Source organism: Acipenser ruthenus, chromosome 13 (genome assembly GCF_902713425.1).
Source record: "Acipenser ruthenus chromosome 13, fAciRut3.2 maternal haplotype, whole genome shotgun sequence".
Taxonomy (NCBI): Eukaryota; Metazoa; Chordata; class Actinopteri; order Acipenseriformes; family Acipenseridae; genus Acipenser; species Acipenser ruthenus.
The window spans coordinates 32,437,306-32,462,839 of record NC_081201.1 but is presented as its reverse complement, the minus strand read 5'-3'; the positions used below and the strand labels follow the sequence as shown (position 1 = coordinate 32,462,839).

Sequence of the window (25,534 nt, the reverse complement as noted above, 5' to 3'; positions counted from 1 at the left end):
CGGCTGAGAAAACAGAAAAAAAAAATTACAAAATGAATACGGAATACACACTTACCGCTCCAGATGTTAGTACTAGTACTGTATAATCCCAATTCAAACGTTAAACGTGTGAGCCCGATATATTTAGTATTTTTAATTACAATTTTGATCGTACGGCGATCCTCTCTCGGTCTTGGTCTCCCTCTATACCTTTCTCTCTCTTTCCCTGTCTGTCTCGCTCACTCGTTTTCGTTCTCTATCTCTGTCTCTGTCTCCGCCTCGCGCAACAGCGGAGAATTCCAACCATGCGCGAGACACAACCGTCCAATCACTGCAGCCGGTGCACGCGAAAACATTAAATACGAAAAATAAAAACAACACACATTCGAAGAGACGCTACCTAGAGGAGAATAACAAAAATGCTTCGCGTGTGTGCGTGTGTTTAATTTAACCCAACATACAGCTGTCAACTGTATTTTAATTACTGTATGTTTTTTGTATTTGTATGCTCAATGCTAAAAAAAAAATAGGTATTTTCTCTTTAAAATAAGAGAGTTAAATTGTATTAAAAGTGTGTTAAAATGTAAAAAAGCTGATGTTTTAAGAGTGATTGTCATTGTTCAAAAATAGGATTTTGAGGTCACGAACTTATGAACATAAAATAAGAACTTTATTATTTTGGAGACGGCTTTATCCAAGGTGACTTACAGAGACTAGGGTGTGTGAACTATGCATCAGCTGCAGAGTCACTTACAATTACATCTCACCCGAAAGACAGAGCACAAGGAGGTTAAGCGACTTGTTGAGGATCACACAATGAGTCAGTGGCTGAGGTGGGATTTGAACCGGAGACCTTCTCATTCCAAGCCCTTTTCTTTAACCACTGGACTACACAGCCGCCTGATATGTTTGATATGTTTATTTATTTTTATAACTGATGTCAATATGGTGGTCAATATGACCAGAGGTATTTATCGATGTAACTTTGTATGCAAGAAGAAAATAAAATGCTTTCACCTGGTCTATTATTATTATTATTATTATTATGTCTGGAAATGTCTGCTCCTGTCTGGAGAGGTGTTTATAAACAAGGTTTATATAAATCTCTACAAGACAGAGGCTAGTAGAGGCTCATTGTCTCTGCCAGTAACAGCATCTCTCTGATAAAGAGGTTAAACAATGAGCAGCTGAAGTGGTTATCAGACCAGTACATCTTAACAGAGCTGGACAGAGACAGTGAAGTAGAAGAGGAAGTGTCACAAACTCAAGACAATAATCCTCTGATGAGTCTGAAGACGCTGAATCTGCCATGGTTTCTCCTTCAACATCAAAGGGAAGAGGTGGAAAATCAAACTCTCCCCACCAGCCCATTGCTTCTAATGTGGATGAAACACTCAAGTCAGAAGATGGAAATATAACATTGTATGAATTAAGGTAGGCTGTCAATTTCAATGTCATCAAAACGTTTCCTGGGCCTACTTTAAGCTGTTACTCACATTCATGATTTAGCCTCAGTAATGTTCATACCACCAGCAATGGAAACTATAATACTGGAAATGACCAATAATACTGGAAATGGTGAAAAGTGGAAAGAACTTGATCATGTTAATATGCATGCATACCGTGGCTTACTCTCTGGAATGTACTTTAGCTCCCCTTGAGCAGCTGTACAGGTTATTACTGTGAGGTGAGTTGTTCTGTTAGTGTTTTATTGTGGCCAAGGTAAATGGCTTAAATGTTCTTTTTTTAAGAAATGAGGTTCACATATATCGTGAAATATATTTGTTGCAACTGCTAGTAATGTTGTGAGTTTCTTCCAGGATTACCCTTATAAAGGTTTCCCATTGTAAAAGAATAGCAAAGTGTGATAGAGGATAGTAAAAAAAATGGTAAAGCATAGGTAGTCATAGTAAAGCCTGGAGAGGTGTGATCAAGCATGGCAAACCATGGTAAACTATAGGGGTGTAACCATACATCAATCTCACGATACGCGTGTATCACAATACATGTGATTCGATTGATTGGCTTCTTGTACGATGCAAGATCAAATGGTCATTTAATGATGGACCATTTTGTTAAAAGACTAACATTAAATGAGACAGGGAGAGTGTGTATCCATACCAACTATAAAACACACTTAATATTCATTCAAGAACAGTTCGGTGATCTACAATGCGCTATGTTGTGCTGTTGTTCATGTATCACAATACAAACGATACATAATTCAAGCACGATACATCATGTAAAAATGTACCACGATTTAACTATACACAATGCACCGTAACACCCCTAGTATACTAGGGTCAATGGATAACCATGGGAAAAGCATCAGGAAACTGCAAAATTACCTTCCAAAAATACTGTGGTAATCTTGTATAAGGATATAAAGGGTTTCCATTGTGTAGGGTGTATCTGCTTCTTTCAGTGGGAGGAGGTGTCACCCTGTAGCTGCTGTAAACTTGGCCATCAGCTCACCTGCAGACTAGAATTCCCAACAGGACTAAAATGATGACAGGAGACTCCAAGTTATTGCCAAAAAACAAAAAGAATCACTCCTATTTAATTGAAGCCAAATCATGACATCCATTCATGCACTCTTGAGTAACACACAGAAGGAGCTAGCTGGGTACCACAGTGAGAGACCAAGTTACACAGGAGGGCAAAAAAACAAGTGCAATTCAAATGGACTGAGATCTGGAACATTCTCAATACAGTTACAGAACTAGCATATACAGAACAACCTTCACAAAGACGCATGCATTGTCCACTTACTGCCCTTATAAAGGTTCCCCACAGTAGAAGCATAGCAAGGTGTCATACAGCACAGTGAAAGCATGGTAAAATATAGGTAAGCATTGTAAAAGACAAGCAAGGTGAGCCTTCACTTTGTTTGGTGTCGGAGCTCTAGTATCCCTTATAAAAGTTTACCAGGGTATTTTTGCAGTTTTACCTCGTTTTTCCAATGGTTATACTATGCATCTACCATACTTTACCCTGGTTTGCCATGTTTATTAATATGCTTTACCATACGGTACCTCGTTATTCTTTACAATGCTTACCTATGCCTTACCATGCTTTCACTGTGCTTAATACACTGTGCTGTGCTTTTACTATGGGAGACTTTTATAAGGGACGTAGTCACTCACCCCGATGCTGCAGGAGAAATAGTTTTTCCACAGTATTTGAGGAGTCGACATGTGTCATGTTTTTTTTTACATATTTCTCCTGTTCCGTTTGGTATTCCAAAATAAATAAACCAGCTCCCTCGATCACCGCAATCACCTTCTGTATTAGGTTTTACCGAGACCCGCTTTCCATATAAGAATGTGCGATCGCCGAGCGTTACAGTCACGTGATTGACATCCACCTCATTAACTCACATTTTCAGAACACCATGATCGCACATTACTTGGGGAGTATGGATAGGGTACAAGGCTCTGTCTGAGACTTGAATCACCACGAACAATTGTTAAAAAAAAAAAAATCCTAAGTTTACATAGTTGCTGCAGAACAAAGATACAGTAAAATATATTTTTCTTTCTGTTAATCGTGTCAATCACAACCCCATGCAAAAAAAATAAATAAAAATAAAAATGTTCAAAAAACACGACATGAACTCGAGAACGCAACACACAGAAATAACAGCGAGTTCAAGGCCATGTATTGGTAACGTTTCAGTGCATTCAAAAAAAATAACACCACATTAAAAAGTGACACAATCACTGCATGCTTAAAAACACTCTTAATATTTTGATTTAAACATCAAATGATTTCATCATCATCATAATAATAATAATAATAATAATAATAATAATAATAATAATAATAATAATCAGCTGTCACAATACATTAATACATCTGGCAGATGACATTGTGTTTAACATACAGCAGCACAGTAGACAATTATTATATTGTGTAAACAGACGCCTGAAGGACCAAGAGCTCCACAAGATTTGTTTTGTTTTGTTTTTTTCTTGGCTTGAATTAAAAATAACAATAACAATAATAATAATAATAATAATAATAATAATAATAATAATAATAATAATAATAATAGAGCCTGTTATGGAGAATGAGAGGCAAATGAACAAATAAAACAAAAAAGGGATGCGGGAGAGATTGGGAGTGCAAGCCTGATCGGAGGACTCGGATGAAGATAAGGGAGACAGAAGGGAGGAAGATATGGAAAGAAAGGAGAGAAAAAAATACAAAAACCAAAGAAACAAGCATGTAGAAATGATGAAAGAAGCATGTAGAAATGATAAAGAAACAAGCATGTAGAAATGATGAAAGAAGCATGTAGAAATGATGAAAGAAGCATGTAGAAATGATAAAGAAACAAGCATGTAGAAATGATAAAGAAACAAGCATGTAGACATGATGAAAGAAGCATGTAGACATGATGAAAGACACAAGCATGTAGAAATGATGAAAGAAGCATGTAGAAATGATAAAGAAACAAGCATGTAGAAATGATGAAAGAAGCATGTAGACATGATGAAAGACACAAGCATGTAGAAATGATGAAAGAAGCATGTAGAAATGATAAAGAAACAAGCATGTAGACATGATGAAAGACACAAGCATGTAGACATGATGAAAGACACAAGCATGTAGACATGATGAAAGACACAAGCATGTAGAAATGATGAAAGAAGCATGTAGACATGATGAAAGAAGCATGTAGAAATGATAAAGAAACAAGCATGTAGACATGATGAAAGAAGCATATAGAAATGATGAAAGAAGCATGTAGAAATGATGAAAGAAGCATGTAGAAATGATAAAGAAACAAGCATGTAGACATGATGAAAGAAGCATGTAGAAATGATAAAGAAACAAGCATGTAGACATGATGAAAGACACAAGCATGTAGACATGATGAAAGACACAAGCATGTAGACATGATGAAAGAAGCATGTAGAAATGATGAAAGAAGTATGTAGAAATGATGAAAGAAGCATGTAGACATGATGAAAGAAGCATGTAGACATGATGAAAGAAGCATGTAGACATGATGACAGAAGCATGTAGAAATGATGAAAGAAACAATTACCAAATAAATAATGTAACAATTGCATACCACTGGAGAGAAGAAAGAAAATAAATACTGCAAAAAAACAGAAAAATGTTAAAGGAAAAAGAAAGAAAAATACAGAAGAACTAAATAAATAATTGGTTACCGGTGGTGGAGAAATAGACAAGTGTGCCAGAAGTACACGGCAGCAGATGAAAATGGAAAGAATAAAAAGAAAGAATCATTGGATGGTCAATGAAAGGTGGTAAATGTGGAGGAGAGTTAAACACAGAACAGTTGGAGAGACAAGAAAGAGAACGAGACGGAGATGGTGACAATGGCTAAAAGTCTAGTTCCCATAAGAGAGAGGAAAGTAACCAGCGAACTTAAACAAACACCTCTCTTACAACTACAGCCTTTTCACTCATATGATTGACTTTGAATTAAGAAGGGACCCTAGGCAGCATTATTATGTAAACCAGTCTCAGTATTGGAGGGTACAGAACTCAGAATGGTTGCAAACATCTTAAACAGATAAGGGGAGGGGTAGAGAAAGAATACCCCTTCCTTCCCATGGCATTTAAAGAACGTCTGGGAGAACGTGGTCCTTCACACATCAAGAGACATGCAGCAACCAGCTGCATAGTGATCTAATTCAAACAACCTGTCTGTATCTCTAGCTATAACGGAACAACAGCTGCATGGCTCTGTCTGTGTGCGTGTGTGTGTGTGCACCCTTATAGAAAACATACAGAATTCTATAGCAATATACATCTAAAACTTATAATGTACTTATAATATCTGTTTCATTTACACATCGATGTGTAATTACGATGCACAAGGAAGATTTTTTTTTTTTTTGCAGTACCTGTCGGCTCTGTTTTGTTTTGTTTTCTGTGCACAGTGAAAAGTTGTAAGTGTTTACAGGTGCTTGATTAAACAGCTCCCTTCTACTGTGGAAGTCATGCTGACATGCCACAGGCACGCAGTCACTCCCTCAGGAGCACAAGGCTTACCTAGTACATGCTAAACCTTGGGATGGAAAGAAGACTCCCACTGCATAACAGTTTGATTTCCTGGTTTTACTACAAGTTTAATAAGAGGAGAAAGTGTCGGTTTCCTAAGTTCCTAATTTACCAGGAGCACATGCTTGAACACCAGGCTTTACTCTTCCGCCACCTAGTGGTGTCTCATTATATATAGCACACAGACTTGCACATGGAGTCAAATATTGATCAAGCTGCTTTTTTTTCCACAGCAGTTTAAGAATCAATCTTAAGATAATCGTTTTCTTCTGTTTTATGTTTGCTTTCTCTTGTGATTTTTTTTATTATCTTAAAAAACAACAGCTTTTCACCGATGACCACTAGTCTGTTACTAAGAAAGCACTTAAGGTGCAACTTTTTAAGTCTTAAGATGAACATTTCATAAATTACTGACCCAAAGAAGAGAGCGAAATCCAGACAATTAAATACAAATAAATGAATACTACTACTACTACTACTACTACTACTACTACTACTACTAATAATAATAATAATAATAATAATAATAATAATAATAATAATAATAATAATAATAATAATAATATGGCTACAGCATTAATGCAGGTGAAGAAAGCTGGATTTCTTTAACAAAAACTTTCACATGCCATTCACTTAAAACACATTTGATTGAATGTCGTCATAGAAAAGGTTAATAATGCAGGTGCTATATTTTCTGATTGGACCCCCCCCCTTTACTACTATACGTCTATATGTGTTATAAAAATCTAAGCATCTGTTTTCAGTATTTCTAAAGAATCTTTAAAAAGTCTGTCTAACTACATTTAATTACACTGGGCTGTATGCATTAAACATTAGCGTTCCAGTAAAATGCATCGAAGCCCTAAGCATCTACTTACATGTCAGTGCTTTACGAATATGGCGCAGTGTGTCAATATATTAAATCGTTATTTCTGCCAATATAAGTCATCTCTATCTGCTAACCCATGTCAAGAGTGAGCTTGGTAATCTGGACTGAGGCAGATCTTAATACATGCCTTTCCCTTTAATGAATCCTGTACACCTCTGCTTGCATCATTAGCATAGTACCAGTTTGGCCATATTGTCAAAGCGTTTCCTCCATTCTTTAATTAACTCCTATTTTGTTAAAAGGAGAAAAAAAATGTTGATGTTACAAAATGAAAAACGCAAACACATTGAGAGTGCTAAAGAGGACTTGAAATATATATGTTAGCGGTTTGGTTCTAGTTTTGTAAAATTAACAGGTGTTTTTACCTCTTTCAAAAAACAGGAGTGAATTAAAGACTGGTGTAAACGCTTTGAAAATATGGCCTGTTGTGTTTCTGGGACGAGGCAAACAGTCACAGGTCAGGTGTGTACAGGGCAAGCCCATATAATGTATGCACTGGACTGGGTGAATTTCTTGTGGGGTCAGATAGATCTTGATCTGTACTACACCTTCAACATTATAATAGTTATGTATTTTATACAATACACCTCAAAAGAGCTGAAAACCTCAAAAGCACTTCCCAATTATTATTAATTATAAAACTATAATTATAGTTGGGAATACCTTGTAATCTAAAAAACAAACAAACTAACTAACTAACTAACTAACTAACTAACTAACTAACTAACTAACTAACTAACTAACTAACTAACCAAAACAGCAGTTGTGCAATAACAAGCTAATACTGCTTTTAAAAACCATCAATATATTATTGTAATACATGTTTGTCGCTTCTGGTCGTAAACCTCCTTGAAATGAGTCTGAGTCGTGTTTTTGCCCTTTCCTTCCTTCTCACCCCCCCTTTCTCTCTCTCTCTCTCTCTCTCTCTCTCTCTCTACACGTTGATGGCGTGAGCGTGCTTTTTACACAGAGGTTTGTCCTTCTTGGAGTAGAACGGCTTTCCTTCCAGATTCACGTTGCACACCTGCAAGAAACCAAAAGATGCCTTCAGCCCTGGAGTTCCAAACGCAGCACATTTTAAAAAGCGATGCATGCTTTTATTGAGATCAGGCATGGGCAACTCTGGCCTTGGAGGGGCATTCTGTTTTAATTATTTTTATTAAAATAATTTCAAAATTATAATTTAATGATAGAATTACAAACCTAACACTAACAAAAATAAAAAATCATGAATGTATAAATATTTTTTAAATAAGCTGGCATATCATTAAAATATTTTGCCTAGAATAAGAAAGTTTAAAAATAGAATATAAAAACAGGAAATCTTCACTTTCCTGTGGATCCCATGTTTGTAAAAAGTAGTTCAGTTTACCACGATCACTCTGCTACAACCTTTCTAAATGTAACACACAAGATGGTTCCACTCTGAGAACCATGGTCCCTTTCCTCCTTCCCAGTGTTAAGAAACTAATTTGAGGGTCACTCTGCCCCAGATTTAACATGTTTAAATGAGTATGAATGGACTGCTTTAGGACTTGGATGGAGGTTTCACTGGTTCAATTAAAACAATCACGAACTGCATCACCCATTCATTTTTAGGGGTAATCCCGGGATAAGGAATCAGAGACGCCACACTGCCCCCTGCTGCAGTGGAGGAGAGACTCACCGCGCAGACGAAGCAGGAGTCGTGCCAGGTCTGTCCCAGGGCCTCAATGAACTTGTCACCTGCCTCCACTGGGAAGTCACAGCCATGGCACTTAGTGCTGAACAGAGCGATATAGTCTGGAGACGGGAAGCAATGAGACAGAAGAATCACGAGGTGGGATAAACACAGACTTCTGGTTACATACTTTATTATTATTTAATTATTATTATTTATTTCTTAGCAGACGCCCTTATCCAGGGCGACTTACAATCGTAAGCAAATACATTTCAAGTGTTACAATACAAGTAATACAATAAGAGCAAGAAATACAATAACATACTGTACAATAACCCAGAAAAATGGGAATTATAAAGCCATATCTATCGCAACTAGAGGAACTGATGGTTTAGTTTAAAGCGCTTTGTCAAATCTGCAGCCCAAACATATAGGTATTTTTATCCCATGATCTAAATGCTGTACACGTACAGTCTTGTGCACAAATACACGTTGCACTCATTTATAAAATAGTCATGGAGGGCTTCCCATGATGGCTTTTCCGATTGGTTACAAATATCCCCGCTACGGTAAAATTTATGTTTAAGAAATGAATTGGAAAATAAAAACACCCCTAATCCCGGTATCTTTCTCACAGCAGGGCTTAGTAAATCTACAAAAATCTTGAAAAATTAATGGGTCCTATTCACCAAATTTTAAATACTGTTTTAAGGAATGTTTTTTTTTTTTTTTTTAATTCCTTCAGTCTTTAACAAAACATTCCTTTAAACAGTCTTTAAAGTGAACCAGCCCGGGTGGAGGTACCTTTCTCGCAGTAGGGCTCTCCGTCCTCCATGTGGAAGAGGCTGTTTCCGAAGGGCTTGTTGCAGGCAGCGCACACGAAGCAGGTGGTGTGCCAGGTCTGCCTCAGTGCATGCATCACTTCCTGCCAGGGACAACAAAGGAGACAGGAAGTCAGAGCAGCTCTGAGGCACTAGGGCCAGGGTACGCACGCCCTTATAAAGCTTCCCCCCATACTATATTATAATTTTTATGTTTATCACACACTAAGGGTTTAGACCAGGGGGGCCTTTTACTGAAAGACAGTGTTAGCACAGAGAGCCCTGTGTCGTGTTTAGAAGGAGTAGTGTGTGCCATTAGCCTTCACATCAGAATGTGTTAAAAACAGGAGAGACGGTTAGAGGACGAAGAGTTTTATACTTAGTCAGTTCACATGCTGTACAAAAAATGATTTACTTAAAAAAAAATTAACTTTTTGGGTGCGGATTAGAGGAACATTAAGCAATGCTATCTGGTAAAATAAAAACAGGAAATACAGTCAACATGCATAATATTCGAAGTTATCAGGTCATGCGTAGGGTGTCTTATTATTATAAAAGATACCTTGTGCAGTCCGAGCGAGAGAGGATCGTGACCGTTTCTCTGCTCTAACCGTGCTGAATGATTTGTGGTACAATAAGAGACACCCTGCACACGACACTTATTATAAATCTCAAAAAGCGAACTCACAAAACTACTGTAACGTTTTTTTCCTTTATAACTGGGCTGTATGTTCTGTGCAGGGGATGACTTCTACACACAGGATAAGATGGACTGGAACGGTGATTGGTCAATTTCTTGTATGTGATTTGTCATGCAGTTTTAAGTTCTTTAATTGAATATGAAGTTGTCGAGCTGACTTTGAACAGTCCTTGCTTGCCCAGTGCAGGGGGGGCCCGGGCGCACTCACCCCCATGATCTTGGTGTTGCAGCGGGCGCAGGTGGGAGCAAAGAACTGCCCGTAGCAGCCCTCGCAGTACACGTTGTTCTGCTCCTCCACGAAGGACGCGTCCGCCAGGGAGGTGTGGCAGTAGTGGCAGTTAAACTCCTCCGGGTGCCAGGAGCGCCCCAGCGCCACCATGAAGGGACCCCTGGAGTAAGAGATGGGGCAGTTAACAGATAATGATAATAATAATAATAATAATAATAATAATAATAATAATAATAATAGCTTCAGGCCTTAAAGAGCACTTTGGTGAAGGTATATAATTGTCTGTTTCAGTCATTGTATCTTTCTGTAAAGCTGTTATTGCAAGGACTGAAATAGTAAGCCTGACTGAGCTGGTGCAGCACAGCAGTGTGGTATGAAGCAGGCTACCTGATGATGCCGTTGCAGGAGCTACACAGCGGGGTCCGGTTGCCTGCCGGGAAGCGCTCTGCCCTCTGCAAGATCCCGCGGCCTACGGAGGGGGTGGAGAAGGGGGCGGGGCTGGGGGCTGGGTGCTGGGGGAGGGAGGAGTTGGGGATGATAGCAGGAGGAAGGGGGGCAGCCTGGGGGAGAGGCTGGATGTGTTTGGTGAGGGTAGTGGTGCTAGCCCCAGGAACAAACTTCTGAGCGAAGGAGTCGTCCATCACCCAGGGGGGGCGACCAGAGGAGGCCGGGGCAGGGGCAGGGGCAGGGGCAGGGGCAGGGGCAGCGGCTGGAACTGGGGCAGGGGTGTATACTGGAGCTGGGGCAGGGATATATACTGGAGCTGGGGCAGGGGTATATACTGGAGCTGGGGCTGAAAGAGAGACAGAACATAGGGGTTGTTAAAAAAAACAGCATCATGATGATGATGATGATGATGATGATGATGATGATGATGATGATGATATCTAACTGTGACAAAATGAAACTTAAATGCAGTGCACCTAACACACACTTTACTGCACAGATGGTTTTTGCATCACTGTACTACTGACCAAGCAGATCACAGACAGACAGTGCCTCACCTGGGGCGGGGAGGTTGGCAGTGGGCACAATATTGATGGTGCTGACGACCTTTGGAGGAGAGGCAGGGGTCTGCACTGCTCTCTGCTGCACCGCCGAGGGCTGGGGGAAGGAGCTGGGGGGTTGAAAGGGGAGCAGTTAAAGAGCATTGAGAGGCAACATCACCTCCCCCTCCTGCTCACCGCTGCTGCCCGGACCTCACTTCATACTTCACCGTAGAACTTGTGCATTATAGAACGAGGTCGGGAGAGGTGTGGGACTTTGCTTGCATGGTTAGTGGGGTTTAACATGGTTTAACAGTGCAGAGAGATCCACAGAGTAGACAGTGAAAGACAGTGTTAGCACAGAGAGCCACGTGTCACGTTTAGAAGGAGAAGGGGCAGCGTGCACAGTTAGCCTTCACATCAGAACGTGTTAAAAAGTCAATCCACATACTGTGCTAGAATAGGGACAAAGGAAAAGAGAGAGTAAAGAAATCCCAGGTGTTATTCAGAGGTTACACAAGACGTCCCCCAGTCTCTACCTGGTCGTGGTGGTTTTGGACTGGACACTGTAGGAGGAAGAGGAGGACTGCATGCTGAAGCTGGCACTGGAGAGAGACAGGTTTCTGTGTTAGAAGCAATCACGTGTTCTGCTACTGAACAGCAACAGACAGCAGGGGCAGAGTCAGAGACTGAGAGGCTGCATCCCACAGACACTCGCCACTAGGTGGCAGTATGGGGTTCGATCTGCAAAACTGCTTTGAATAAAATTCCCACTGCGTAGATTTAGGATGTGATCATTTGGTGCTTTTTTAATATTTTTATAAAGTAACATTATTTGCTTATTGTTTCCAACATGTGTGACACATTCAGATAAAACACAGTAAAACTGCATCCTGGGCACGAGACTGTTGAGAGATCCATGTACCTCAATTACATGGCTATTTAAGTCTGTTTTATGCCATTTTTAATGAGTACAGTTACATAAACTTGAAGTGATACTTACATAATGTAAGTAAACTCATCTAATGTTCTAATATTTATAGATGTACAGGATATAAAAAATGTGCCTGCATTAAAAAAAAAAAAGTTTCCTAAATATTTGTCGCAGTGCACATGTCGACATTCTATCCTGCCTGAGCTAAGCATGTTAAAAGTTCATGTTAAAACGTTTATTGTACACATTTAGCTGCTACAGTAGTATTGGTCCCACAACCCAGAAACAAGAACAAAATGAAACACCCACACAGAATCTGAAAGAGAAGGGAAAGTGGAGCCCTACCCTCAAGCCCCTCCCCCTATGAAGGACGGTTAGAACCCCCCCCCTCCCCCCCCCCCGATGAGCATGGTAAAATTCCAAGCTGCTACAGTAGTGCTGGTCCCTGAACTGGAGACAGAAACACATGCACACAGACTCAGACACACAGGATCTGCAAGAGAAGGGAAAGGGGAGGGGTGGCGAGGGTACCTAGCCTGCGCAGTGATAGCGGAGGAGATGGCGGTGGCTGCCAGCGACAGGTTCCTGGACCCCGGTGAAGCCTCGGGCTGTGCTGGAGCGCCCCCTGCTGGGGCTGGAGCGCTGCGGAGGACAGAGCGACAGGCAGGTAAGCAGAGGAGAAGGGCAGTTGCTTTCTGTCTCAACAAGCAGGGAATGATTCTGAGAGGGTTTGAAATGTACTGGGGGCTCTTAGGAGAGCCAGCCAAGATCAGCAGTGACAAGTGTCTCTATTTATTTCTAAATCAAACATAGCTTTTACAGTATATACAGTAGGATATGGTATGTATCATTAAAAACACATGGAAAGCTCAAAAGCTTTTAAAAGCAAATTGAGCTACCCTCACTGTATGAATCCTTAGCATGTGCTAACATATCCTAAAATGTTTAAAACAAATCATTATTCTTTATCAAAGGACACCAGTTCTAATTGTTTGTTTGGGGGGAGGCGTGGCCCCTCGGGCCCCTTGCTGTATTTAGCTATTTTTTCTCCTTTATTTTTTGGGGGGTTTCAGAAGGATGTCTTTGCAGCTCTCCTGAAAGAAAGAGGAGTGAGCCGAGGAGGAGAGCGAAGGAAAATAAAACAGATGAGAATCCCTGCTGCAGTCTTAAGCGCTGGCTGGCTGCTGTCCAAGTGTGGGTCAGGTTCCCCAGTCCTGGGTTACAGCGGCTGGATCTCTTTGAATATTGTAGTCAGACTGACTGCAGAACTTAATAGTGAATGAAAGGGACATTGATATGAAATTAGAATTACTATTAATATTATTTTCCAGTATAGTTGACATTGCAGATTATATATAGATAGATAGATAGATAGATAGATAGAAGTATGGCTTTTGCCAGTGTTGTACTGAGAGCTACACCTATCAATCTTCACACTGTGCGGTCCTGTTCTGTTCTGCTGGCACACAGTACTGTCCTGGGTTTAGCTCACATTGCGTGTGTGTGTGTAACTCTTTTTCTGCGACTGGGCTCTCTGTGGTAACAGCGTCCTTGATATTGGGGTCACCTCTCTGAGGTTCTCCAGGTATTGCTATTGAATCCATCTGGGGTCTCTCTGCCCCCCAAATGCCCATCGTCATGCTGAATGCTCATGGAAATGGGATCAGCGTTGGGAACTCCCTCTGTGTGCAGTCACATGAACTGCCTGCTACTTTCTGATTGAATTTGCAATGGAGCATTCAGCAAATTGGCGATTTATTTCTTTCCCTTATTCTCATTGTAATTACCAGAAGGGTTGGTTTCAGGCTGGCTTTGACTGTTAATGAATGGCTTCATTACTTCATTAACATACTAAAGCCCAGGAAACAAGAGGAACTTACCTGTTTCATATATTTTATTGTGTGTTCTGTATAATTCTCTATTGTCTTATTGTCAAAAACAAAAAGGGCTTCTGAAAAGAAGCGAGGCGGGGAAACATTAGCGTTGTGCTGTGCACTGAAGCCTCTAGTTATATGCTTTTACTATGGGACACTTTCATAAGGGGAACTTTCTTAATGCTTCTCCGCCATTTTCAGAAGCCTTTATGCATTAGAATAGTTAGCAAGTCTGACAAATAATAATCAAAACAGATACAGCAATAGAGAGCGATAGAGAAGGAACACGACAGCCCGTAAGAACTTCAACACAAAGCAGTGCTTCAAAGACTTTCCACCTCATTCAAAAATTCATGCTCATACTTTACACACACACCATCCACACCACACCCCTGGCCATACCCACAAAGCATTCACCACTGTGTAAAGTTTGCATCCTTTTTTTGGTGAAAGTAAAATCAAAGTGTTATTTATTAGTGAGCTAGCAAGGAAAAACTAAAAGCGTGATCTCCCGAGCTATTGTGGAAAGAGACCAATGAACAGCAGTCAGACTAACCCCAGGGCTTAAAGGAATGAGCTACGAAGATACTGCAGGGTGAGGGAACTGAATCTTTAGCCTGGAACAAAGGATGGTTTGGGAGGACATGATTGAAATCTTTAAACCCATAGTCACTATTAGAACCAAGACTAGGGGACACACAGATGGAAATTGTGTGGAAATAGACTTGGACAGAGGCAAGGAGACACCACAGAGTGGTGAGAGGCTGAATCACTGGGCTCCTTTAAGACAGGACTTTAAATGTTCTTATGTCAATTATTTCTTTAAATATCAATGTTTTGTTTATTGTTTAGAAAACATATTGGTGCTAAACAAGCACGATGGTTAATGCTTTGTGAATGCGGCCCCAATGCGTTTCCAAGCACATTTCAAACACTGCCGCACGATGCAAACATCCCATATCAGAGACACAGACTCATCCCAAATCAGCCGTTTCAACTCAAATCAGCCATTACCTTTGGTGGGCGGGTGCTGCAGGGGCCGGTGGCTGAGGGGACACCTGATTGGCCAGGTTCTGTGCAGCAGAAGCAAGCTGATTGGCCGAAGCGGCAGGCACAGTATCAAGAGCAGGGCTTGTGGACACTGGAGCATGCTCATTAGGAGTACTGGACAAGAGTTATGTTATAATGAAAAGAGAAGTCAGCCTCTTAGGACAAAATACAGAAATAAATAACTATATAGACACACAAGTACATATACACACACACACACACATGATATACATATACACACATGATTATATATAAAGTAAAAAAAAAATGAAATAAAAGAACAAAAAAAACTTGCAAATGATAAAATGCAAATAGAAGCATCATTGTTGCACAAGACAATGCAGATATTCATTGAAAAAAGGGGAGGGGGGGTTGTTAATTATTGTTGGTCCGAATTTCAGTTTTGCACACCTGTTGAAGGGGAGGTTCAACTCACCACAAGTCGCTCTTGAAAATAAATTCCATTTATGACAAAACGGTAGGTTAAGTGCAGTTAAAAATGCATTAAAACTATAGTTGGACAGTACAAACACTCTGCACTCTCTCAATCGCAGTAAGCTTGACCTGGCAAATGTACATGTGGCAGGGATGGAAATAAGACTCATAGCAGTTTCATCCATTCCAGGTTTTAATACATGTTTGATTAGCCACAGTGTGTTGGTAACAAATTCAGGTGCATCTTATTAAACTCATAGTAAAACCAGGAATGGATCAAACTGCTATTCAATGGATCTTTTTTTATTTTTTTATTATAAATTTAGTCGTCGCCAATTATTTTTACCCCGGTTTTCACCCCAATTTAGCATGCCCAATTATTATCTGTATCCCCGGCTCACCGCTCGCAACCCCCCCGCCGACTCAGGAAACGGAGGCTGAAACACGCGTCCTCCAAAACGTGCTCCTTCCAAGCCGTCATTTTTCGCACTGCAGATCCACAGCAATGCTACCAGACCTATAGTGCCGGAGGACAACACAGATCTGGCGGCTCCACTGCAGAGCCATAGGCGCCCTATCGGCCACAGGGGTCGCTGATGCGCGGTGAGCCGTGGATTCCCCTGCCGACCTAAGCCCTCCCTACCCGGGCAGCGCTCAGCCAATTGTGCGCCGCACCCTAGGAACTCTCGGTCACGGTCAACTGTGACATAGCCTGGATTCGAACCAGCGATCTCCAGGCTATAGGGCACATCCTGCGAGGAGCGCCTTTACTGGATGCGCCACTCGGGAGCCCCTTAATGGATCTTATTCCATTCCTGTTGTTGTGAGTTGGGTGTATTTAGCAGTGGACCTGGGTGACGGTGACATCAGAGGTGATCAGGAAAGCTGGGATGGATATTCCCTGTGGGGCATGAGGGCAATGACCAGCTGGATCAGAGGAACAAAAACATTTTCCTATTCAAAGCCCTGGAGGTGTGCTCAACTGATTCTAATTCGGTGTCATTCTGAATGTGGGATCTGCACTCTCAGGGTAGATGCTGCTAATCGGCTCCAATGGGAACCTGACACAGAATTAGTGGTGTGAAGATCTGTTTCTATCAGTTGAAACACTGGAGGAATGCAGAATCCTAAAAGGAGTTTTTTTTAAAAGACCAGCATTTTTTTTTAAGTGATCGATCAGGTTGGAAAATTGCCAGCGTGAAGACTGAAATACTGGTCGTTATAAAGAATGTATTTTTATTTTCAAAACCTGTTTTTATTAATAAAATGAGTTTGATATTTATGAAACTGTTCTTTATGAAACTGTTGTTAACGAAACCATTAGCAGTTCAGAACAGTTTATATAATTCATAAAAACAGACTTTAACAAAACAACACAGTCTTTAAAAGCCTGTTATTCTCAGAAGATTTTCAAAGTGTGGAAACCCTCATAGCATTTAGTAGCCGCACACACCGATAACCTGCGACATTGATAAAACAAAAAAATAAATAATTAATAGTAGTACATAATAAATGAATGAACAAATACAAAAAAACAAAGTGACACCGTTTCTGCAAGAAAACAAAATATACCAAGAACCAACAAAAAAAAAAAAAAATGAACCGCGTGTACGCTTACAACACAGCAATACACCAATCACAACAGCAAATGAAGCTCCATGCAGGGCTAACAGTGAAAAGCAAACAATTTAAACAAGTAACTAAATAAAAGATTAGTCAGGTTCAAGCTTTCGATCTCCCAGTAGGATACCGTCAGTTAGTTCTTACATCCCGGGGTGGTGGGTGGGTGGGTGGGTGGGGGAGAGATGGGGGTAAAGTATTTTCAGGAACCAGAGTGTATACAAGATTCAGGGAGGGGTGAGGGGCAGGCACCTAGCAGCAACAGGCCTTGTGAATTTAGCTGACTAACAGCCTTGTGAGAACTCCATACTGCTTTGCAATGGTATTTATCATTTTAAGGTGTACTGCTTTTACTGGTGTGTGTGTGTGTGTTATACACCAGGACACAGTGTAAAAAAAGAAGCATGCCTGGCTTGTCTTGTATACAACGAATTAACTGAGCTTGACCACATTGGTCAGTAAAAACAGTAGTAGCACAAACACAAAACGTCAGCTGGAAATCTCATAAGGAATTGTACCCGCGATCACTTGTGTGTGTGTGGTTAGGTTCTCGCGTGTTTTGCGTGTCGTCTGTCGGCAGGGGAGGTGGGAGGAAGCACAGACAGAAAGGGAGCCTCACACAGAGAGAGGACAGGGAGAGTACCAGCAATAGAGACTGGACAAAAACAGAGAGAGGAGACTGAGCAATGCAGCAAGAAACACAGGCACGCAGGCAGACAGGACCTCGCTATTCTTTACAATGCTAACCAATGCTTTACTGTGCTTTCACTATGCTTTACTACACTTTGCTGTACTTTTACTATGGGAAACTTTAATAAGGCATAACAGGAAAGAAATTAAACATTCGTAAACTGTAGGTGCCACAATGCATCCCTTTAACTGCTTATTAAAAGACATATACGTAGAAGAAGCCATATCTCTCTTCCTCAGCCACAGCACATGGGAAAGTTGGGAGGGAAGGGGGAAGTCAAGGCCCACGGCAAGGCTGGGCTGAGACCTACAGAACAGCGGCCTCTACTGGCCAAAGTCTACTTGGATTGTTGAACAACATAGGGAATCTGCTCTCTCCCCAGCCAGCAGGCAATGCAGTTAGTGCAGCCCTGCATGCAGACACCTGAAACCACACACAGGCTTGCAATATCCAATTCTATTACAAAAACCTTCAGAGTTAAAGGGGTGAGAAGCCAGGGTTTAAAACATGTCACATGTCCTTTCCTCTCTCTCATTAGCTCAACAACTTTCTTTGCAAGTCCTTATCTTATTCTTTCTGCACATCGCTGCAGTTTTCCCAGACACCTGGTGAAGCGCTTTTATCATTAGCGGTGTAGATTCGCACTTCCTGTCCAGTGGGTATTAGGGGCCCAGCTCACACCGGGGATCCTAATACCTGCTGCACAGGGGGGGGGTGGAGCTACAGTGCGGTGTTGTGAGCAGCAGAGTCAAAGTGAGCACCTGGGAAATTAAATGACAATGGACTTGTGCTAATGAGAGGGAGGTTTAAGGATTTAAAAAAAAAAAAAAAAAAAAAAAAACATTAGTTAGCGTCCATTTAAGGGGGAATTTCCTGCACACTCTTATTACTGCCAGCAATGTGGATTAAGGGGATAAGGGTGCAGGGGGTGAGGGAGTCAACCAAACCACATGCAGCGACAGGACAGTCAGGGGGGAACTATTAGTTTAGGGAAGAAATCAAGCAAGCCAGGGGACTGCTCGAGCTATCAATGCTACATTAGCAGCAGTCAGAGTAAGGGGATGTGAGCGTGAGAGATAACCTCAAACACCTACTGAGCTACCTAGCTGTATATCACTGAAGTTATTATTATTAGTCATTCATTTTACTGCTAGTTCTAGGTACCAGAGTTTACAGTTTTCTGTCTAACTCCCCACCCCCCACACTGACAGCTAAGTGATCTCTTCACATCCGGATTTGTTAATCACAGCATGGTCAGCACAAACACGCCAAGGCATGGAGTAAGGAAGACAAGAGAGAGAGAGAGAGAGACAGGCAGACAGACAGAGAGAGACAGACAAATATGACAGGACAGCCCTGGACAGATGGAGTCACCGTGATGTGTTGGACACACAAACAGACAGCCCGATTCCCGCTCACTAGCTAACAAACCCCATTTGCATTAATCTGACTAGAAAACCCACTGCCGACAGGAATACAAGCAAAAAATGAAGGAATCTTGAGCACTGAATGCAGAAGAACAGCAATGCTTACAACAGGTGGAGGTGTACTGAGCTGAGCATTGCCTTCGCCATTTCCACCCTTTACCCCAATCACTGCGTAGCTAAAATGGTGATTTTTTAAAGCCTGTTAATGCCTCTGATTTGTGTGCAGCCGCCTGCCAAATGTACTCAAAAGAGCTCAACAGCTCGGACGTGAGAACTTTAACTGGGCAGAGAATGAAAATGGACCAAAGTAAAGAAAGCAAGCTGTTGGTAGAGTAGTTTATACTCCTTCTGAAGCAGTACCGTGACCCTACTGGGCTAGATTCTCAAAACTATGATCTCCAAATTGTCATTAGCATTATTTTACAGAGAGGCTTGTAAGCAGTCTCAAGTCGTTTCCTATTTGTTTTAGAATTGTATTTTATACACATTGTGCTAATGACGGTATGGAGTAAATAGCTTTTGAGAATCTAGCCCAATGTGTTTAAAACCTACAGTGCAGAATGTGCTAGAATACATCACTCTCCAAAGCATTCTAGGCTTGCAGCTAAAACCATATTGTCTGTGTCTCTAGAAATATGCCAGTTCACTGTTCCTTTATTGGGAGTGAAAAATTCAAAGAAGATGAATGGGAGTTTTCAATGTATTTCTAATATTTACAAAGGCCTGGAATGAGGTGTATTGAATCAGGGTTTAATAAAAAAATAAAGGGGAGGTTCTGTGAGTTTTTCTGGGCGCCATTTTGGATCCCCTGTGACACCCTGCACACAACGGCACAGAACAGTTCGCTCCAAAATGGCGCCTAAAAACTCTTGTTTGCATAAACCTTGCATGGAATGATGGAGTGGCCTGCGTGAAGAGGAGGCATGGAGGGAGAGATGGAGGGAGGGAGAGAGGTGGAGGAAAGAGAATCAGCCACTTGAATGCACAAGCACACACGCACATCCACTCTCTATACCCAGCATGCAGTGCAGACAGCAGCCCCCCTCCTCAGCTGGGGATTGAGGGGTCAAACAGCAGAGAAAAGGAAGGAGGTTAGCTTTACTATCCAATTCAATACAAAAAGATTAATCAAGAAGCCCACAGCAGCCCTAAGGAGTTTCCCTATGTCACAACCAGACAAGCAGAATTACCTGGTCGGTCTTTAGCCACAGCTTCAGCCTCTTCTCTTACTAATCACGGACTCGATTTCTTTTTCTTTCTTTCTTTTTCTTTTTTTGGCGCTATATTTTTCAGCAATACAAAGGTGCCACGTGCCACGTGTCTTCATATAAACTCCACACAGTAGCATAGCCTCTTGTGTTGTTCTTCATCAGCGTGTCGCTTCCTTTGTACCCTCGCTGAACCGCCTCTTAAGTTTTCCAAAGCCTCAAGCCTGTTCTAAAGCATTGGCTATACCTGCTGGGGGTCTTACTGGGCCCCCTGTTGTCTGTTTTGATGAATTAAATACCTCTAGACTACAGTAGATTCTCAAAGCAGTTTACTTCAAATCACCATCAGCAAAACATTTTTGTATGGATAAAAACACCAATTACCAATATATAATTAAAAAAAAAAAAAAAAAAAAAAGCTGAAGACTTTTGACCAGCTCCAGCATTTAATGTCAGAGTTGGTTTATTTCTGGTTTGTTGGCTGTATTGGGTGTGTTTCACCTTTCTGAAAAAATTGTGACGATTTGGAGTATAGAGCTTTGAGAACCAAAGTTCATTTTGTAACGTCAGTCTATAGAAAAGTTTCATGCTTTCAAACAATATTCAACCCATCAAAATCAAACCTTTTAAATAACTAGTGAATCTCAGCTTTGAACACAGGGATATGGAAACTAATATACCTGCTCCTGCACTGCGTCCTCCTCTTTCAGTAACTATTCCTGACACTCGCAGTGCTGTAGGCAGGAGGGAGGGGTGTGGGCTGGACTGGAAGAACCTATGCAACCCTGGCCACCAGTGTAACTAAAGCATGTATAAGAAACCTTTACAAGAGCAATGTGTCAGAAATGGAAATTGTAATAAATTGCTCTTCCCTGTTTAATAATCCTCATAGCCGTTAATAACACATGTATAGATGTTTTATAAATGGTTACATTACAGTATTCCACACTCCAGTCTGTGTTTTACTGTAATTCTCTGTATTGTAAAGTATACTAGTGTGCTGTCCTCTGCTAAAGCATTCTATTTGTATTGCAGTTGTCAAGTGTATATGTAACTTGCAGTTGTCAAGTGTATATGTAACTTGCAGTTGTCAAGTGTATATGTTACAAGCTCTGATGTGTCGAATTAATCCAGGACTGTCTCAAACTGCTCTGCATTGAGAGTCTTAATAATAATAACAATAATAATAATAATAATAATAATAATAATAATAATAATAATGAATGTCTTATTTTACACCCCTTTAATACCAATGGCAGTACCAGTTACAGTAGTTGCCCAATAATAAAAGGAGTTATTACAGTAACAGTACAGTGCAAGGGTGGGCTCATGAGGCAACTGTACTAGTTATGAACGTCACAGATAATTATCATCAGTGGGATGAACACAGTGTGACGACTCTGATTTGGATACACAATTTTATAACCTTTCCAACTCATTTTGAATCGTCCTCGGTGGTTCTGTGTTTTGTTGTTTAAATATGAATGTTTAGTATTTACCTCAATTACTAGGGGCAGCAGCTTTAAACTGGATACGAGACCCCAGCCTGCTTTTTTTTAACAGTTCAGTGTCCCCTTTTAATCTGAGAAGTGTCTCTGAGTGCACAGACCGGTTGCTATTTAAACATCAGGACTCAGAACCACCTTGAACGATTCAATACCTCACAGAGAAGATACGGAAGGGACAGCTGCTCTGCTCAATTGCACTATTCAATCAAACTGCCAGTCATAGGAGGACACCCCCCAAGTGCCCATCTACATTAGCAAAAAAAAGAGTCAAGAACTTGTGATGACATTCTATTAGTCCTTAACTGAAAACACATCTATACAGAGTCTCTGAAAACTCTGATTGAATGCTGCCACGGAACTCTTGCTCCTTAACAAAACATTCCTTAAAACAGTGCTTGAAGTTTTGTGGATAGCAATATTTCAACAAAGAGGAGGAAATGTTAAGAGAAAGTCTGCTTGAGCAGTGCCACAGAAGAGGCATATAACCCCCCCTCTCCCCTCCCCCTCCTGGTCCCCATTCTTAACTACCTCCACAACAGCCACAGAGTTTTTTGTTGTTTTAAGAATATCCTTTATTTCAGAAGAACCGTGCCACTATGTACAGGGTGATTTCGATGCTACAGCAGAAAAGTCAAATGGAGATTGCATGCAAACCTCTCGACATCCCCGCCTATCCGAGGGGTACGTAGTGAATGTGGCCTGGTGCTCAAGGCCCATGTAATTGTCAACAGATCTTATGTTATAACAAGATATCATTTGAAATTCATTGTGTAAAGTTGCATATTTATTTTGGCAGGTACACTACATAATGTCTGACCAACCTCGAATTTGGTAGGGACAGTTCAATCAGCTTACCCAATACTCCCTCTGAATAGGAGGAGAGCTGAGAGGCAAGCAAGATCCCAAACAGGTAACTGGCTTTGTACAGAAAACACAATAATTTCTGCTTTTTTTTATAGTTTGATGCAAGTCTAAAACCTTCCTTGATCTTTTCTTATTCCCTACATTTAAACCCCCCCCCCCCCCCCCCCCATATATAGCAGTGCTTGAATAGTGGAGAATGTAGGCCAGACAAACGAGACACAAACCCTTGTGTGAGCAACCGACAACCAACCCACCACCAATACAAACCTGCCTGTGTATCACCGTGTGCTGGGTCATTTTGGTGTGGAATTCAATTGTATATCCTTACGGGTAAAATGTATCCTTCTTAACGGCGTTTGGAGTATGAGTACAAGTATCAGCACACTGCTAGTAACAACGTACCCAACTTCCAGCTTCCAGACAAAGGGGGCTTACAGCCCTTTACACAAGTCTGTACCAACCACCTATATCAGAATCGCCCATAACCCACGGGCACTTTGGCAGGATGGCAAAACTGACCAGTGTCAACATTACCCACTACACGGTGCTGTACAGTCAGACCAAGCCAGCATCCTGACAGTGGTCTTGAAAACTGAGGTTTTGAGCGGTTTGAATTCATTCTAGATTTTTATAAAATAATTTTCTCCCACACATCCAGAGTTTAAGCACGGACTATAACAGAGTGCCCGTCCATATGAAAAGTAACTGAAGTTTAACTGCAGAGGAAACTGGAAAAAAGTGTAGTCAGACTGCGGATCAACTGGACTGTAAACGCAATATAATAGAATTACACTGATCTTAAAAGTACAGCTGTTACAGGGCAGCTAGCCTGCAGTCTAGCCATGCCGTTTCTACCAATTGAAGTTTTCCAGCAGTTAAAGTGCAGCTGTTTATAGTCCCCATACAGGTGCTTTACATCAGAAAATAATTCTACTTCCACAAACCTGCACTGTCCTTCACCGAGTCATTCAACGCCTTTTCATTCAGCACAAACTTTCATTTATGAAGAAAAAAATCCCCTGCAACCGACGATCTGATCACTACACAGTATTACCAAAACCTGCGGCTCTGCTCGAGTGTGTGATAGCCTGTATATTCTTTAAAAGTATTTCACATTTCCTTTTCACTTCCTTGTTAAATAGGAAATCCACAATAAAAAAAAGTGTCACCTGTGTTCACAGAGCGAGTAGGAGAGCCTACCTATACCTGCAACGAGCAGCACACAAGCAGAAACAATGAGATGAACTTCTTCTCAGCAATGATTACACAAGAGTGAAAAAGGACCGAAAACGATTAGCTTCTAAAATGTTAGCTGGTACGCCTTTAAAAAGCGTCTACACCTTTAAGCAAAATATCTGGAATACAGTGTATGCCTTGCTACAGCAGCAAGATAAAAGCCACTTTAAGGAACTTAAACTAAATTAAAAAGAAGTTAAATCGGGTGTGCCATCTGTCTGATTCAAAGGCTGAGCCCGGTTTTATCTTTTAATCTTTTTTAGCTGATCTTTATCTGGCAGCTCGCAAATTAACTTTCACAATTAGTGTTTTGGTTCAAGGTCAAAAGTAATTGAGCAATTCTCTTATTGAGCTCTTCAGACTTAAAAAATGCCTGCCCAGTTGGCAGCAGATGTTTAGTTTTAGTCTCTGCAGGCTAAAACACCCTAGGCATCAAAAATATATATATTTTCTCCACAAATAAACTTTTTTTGTTTAATGAACAAGCGGGTGATTAAATTGTTTTGTTTTTTTAACTGCCTTAGTTTCTAATAAATCCTGTCTTTCACAATACTGTGGGTAAAACATATCATATCACACACAAACACACACACGCCTTTTTCATTGAATTTGCCTGACAATATATAATGGTGACATTTCTGAATATGTGTTTTTTCTGCCACATTTAGCAGCCAATTAAAAGTAAAGGTACTTTGATGTACATTTGAGTTCCTTCAAGGTGTACTTCCCAGCATTTTAAAAGAAACATTCCTGCCTCTTATTAGCTGCATCAGTGTGTCTGATCATGGTGGAGCTGAAGCAGTGCTGGAAATCTCTTAACCAGGGAGGTGGTGTGCTGCTCACAGTGAGTACAAGAGCCTGCCTCCCTCCCTCTGCTCTGTGTGTCCTCGCAGCACAGACAGACACACAGACAGAGGGAAGCTTTGACATGTGCACACTGGATCTGGAGACTTCATTGAATAAACACGGGGCTGCATGACCCAGGAAAGAATCTTCAGCAGGAAAGTGTGTTTTAAAATGCTAGCAAGTACACGCCCAACACAATCCAGCTCCTCCAATTAAAATGCTGGAAACCCCACTCATATTCACGGACAATTTCTTTCAGTGATTATAAGGACACTGAATCAGACGGCGTCAATTTTGGGATGAAACAGTAACTATTGTATTGCAAAATTGCAAAGTATGCAATCAGCAAATTAGCTGCCTTTAAAAAGGAGTGACAAGCAAGTTTTAAAATCCATTGTTTTTTCACATGAAAACTGCTGCTGCTTCCTATCACTTCCTGGGATGTATTCAACCTCACTAAAATGGACCAGTTTCAATCGCACCCTGTGACCTTAAGCACAGGAAGCAGCAGTTTCTTTTTCATTTTTTACCTGTA

General features: G+C 41.0%; 2 protein-coding genes across 3 annotated transcripts in view; both read right to left on the bottom strand.

Moving 5' to 3' along the window:
* The window catches only part of LOC117417723 (bone morphogenetic protein receptor type-1A-like), a 64,566-nt gene extending 62,204 nt beyond the window's left edge, over positions 1-2,362 (bottom strand). For both annotated transcript variants that reach the window (XM_034029960.3, XM_034029959.3), the window contains exon 1: positions 56-2,362. The gene's annotated coding sequence lies outside the window, so the exon portion shown is untranslated. The remainder of the gene's footprint in view (positions 1-55) is intronic.
* A 143-nt stretch (positions 2,363-2,505) lies between these two features.
* Positions 2,506-15,081, bottom strand: LOC117417743 (LIM domain-binding protein 3-like). Its single transcript, XM_034030028.3, has 8 exons — positions 12,772-15,081; positions 11,846-11,911; positions 11,325-11,437; positions 10,708-11,113; positions 10,300-10,480; positions 9,375-9,495; positions 8,577-8,692; positions 2,506-7,934 (listed from the first exon to the last, which is right to left on the bottom strand). The coding sequence occupies exons 2-8, from the start codon at positions 11,896-11,898 to the stop codon at positions 7,845-7,847; spliced, it is 1,080 nt and encodes a 359-aa protein (XP_033885919.3). The 5' UTR covers positions 11,899-11,911; positions 12,772-15,081; the 3' UTR covers positions 2,506-7,844.
* Between the last annotated feature and the right edge of the window lie 10,453 nt (positions 15,082-25,534).

Excerpts from the sequence above, each read along its gene's own strand:
- LOC117417743 (XM_034030028.3), bottom strand. The coding sequence starts at position 11,898 with ATGCAGTCCTCCTCTTCCTCCTACAGTGTCCAGTCCAAAACCACCACG. Across the intron at positions 9,496-10,299 it reads GCAACACCAAGATCATGGGG|GAAGTGATGCATGCACTGAG; the intron begins GTGAGTGCGCCC and ends TGTCCCTGGCAG. Across the intron at positions 8,693-9,374 it reads AGAGCCCTACTGCGAGAAAG|ACTATATCGCTCTGTTCAGC; the intron begins GTACCTCCACCC and ends TCCCGTCTCCAG.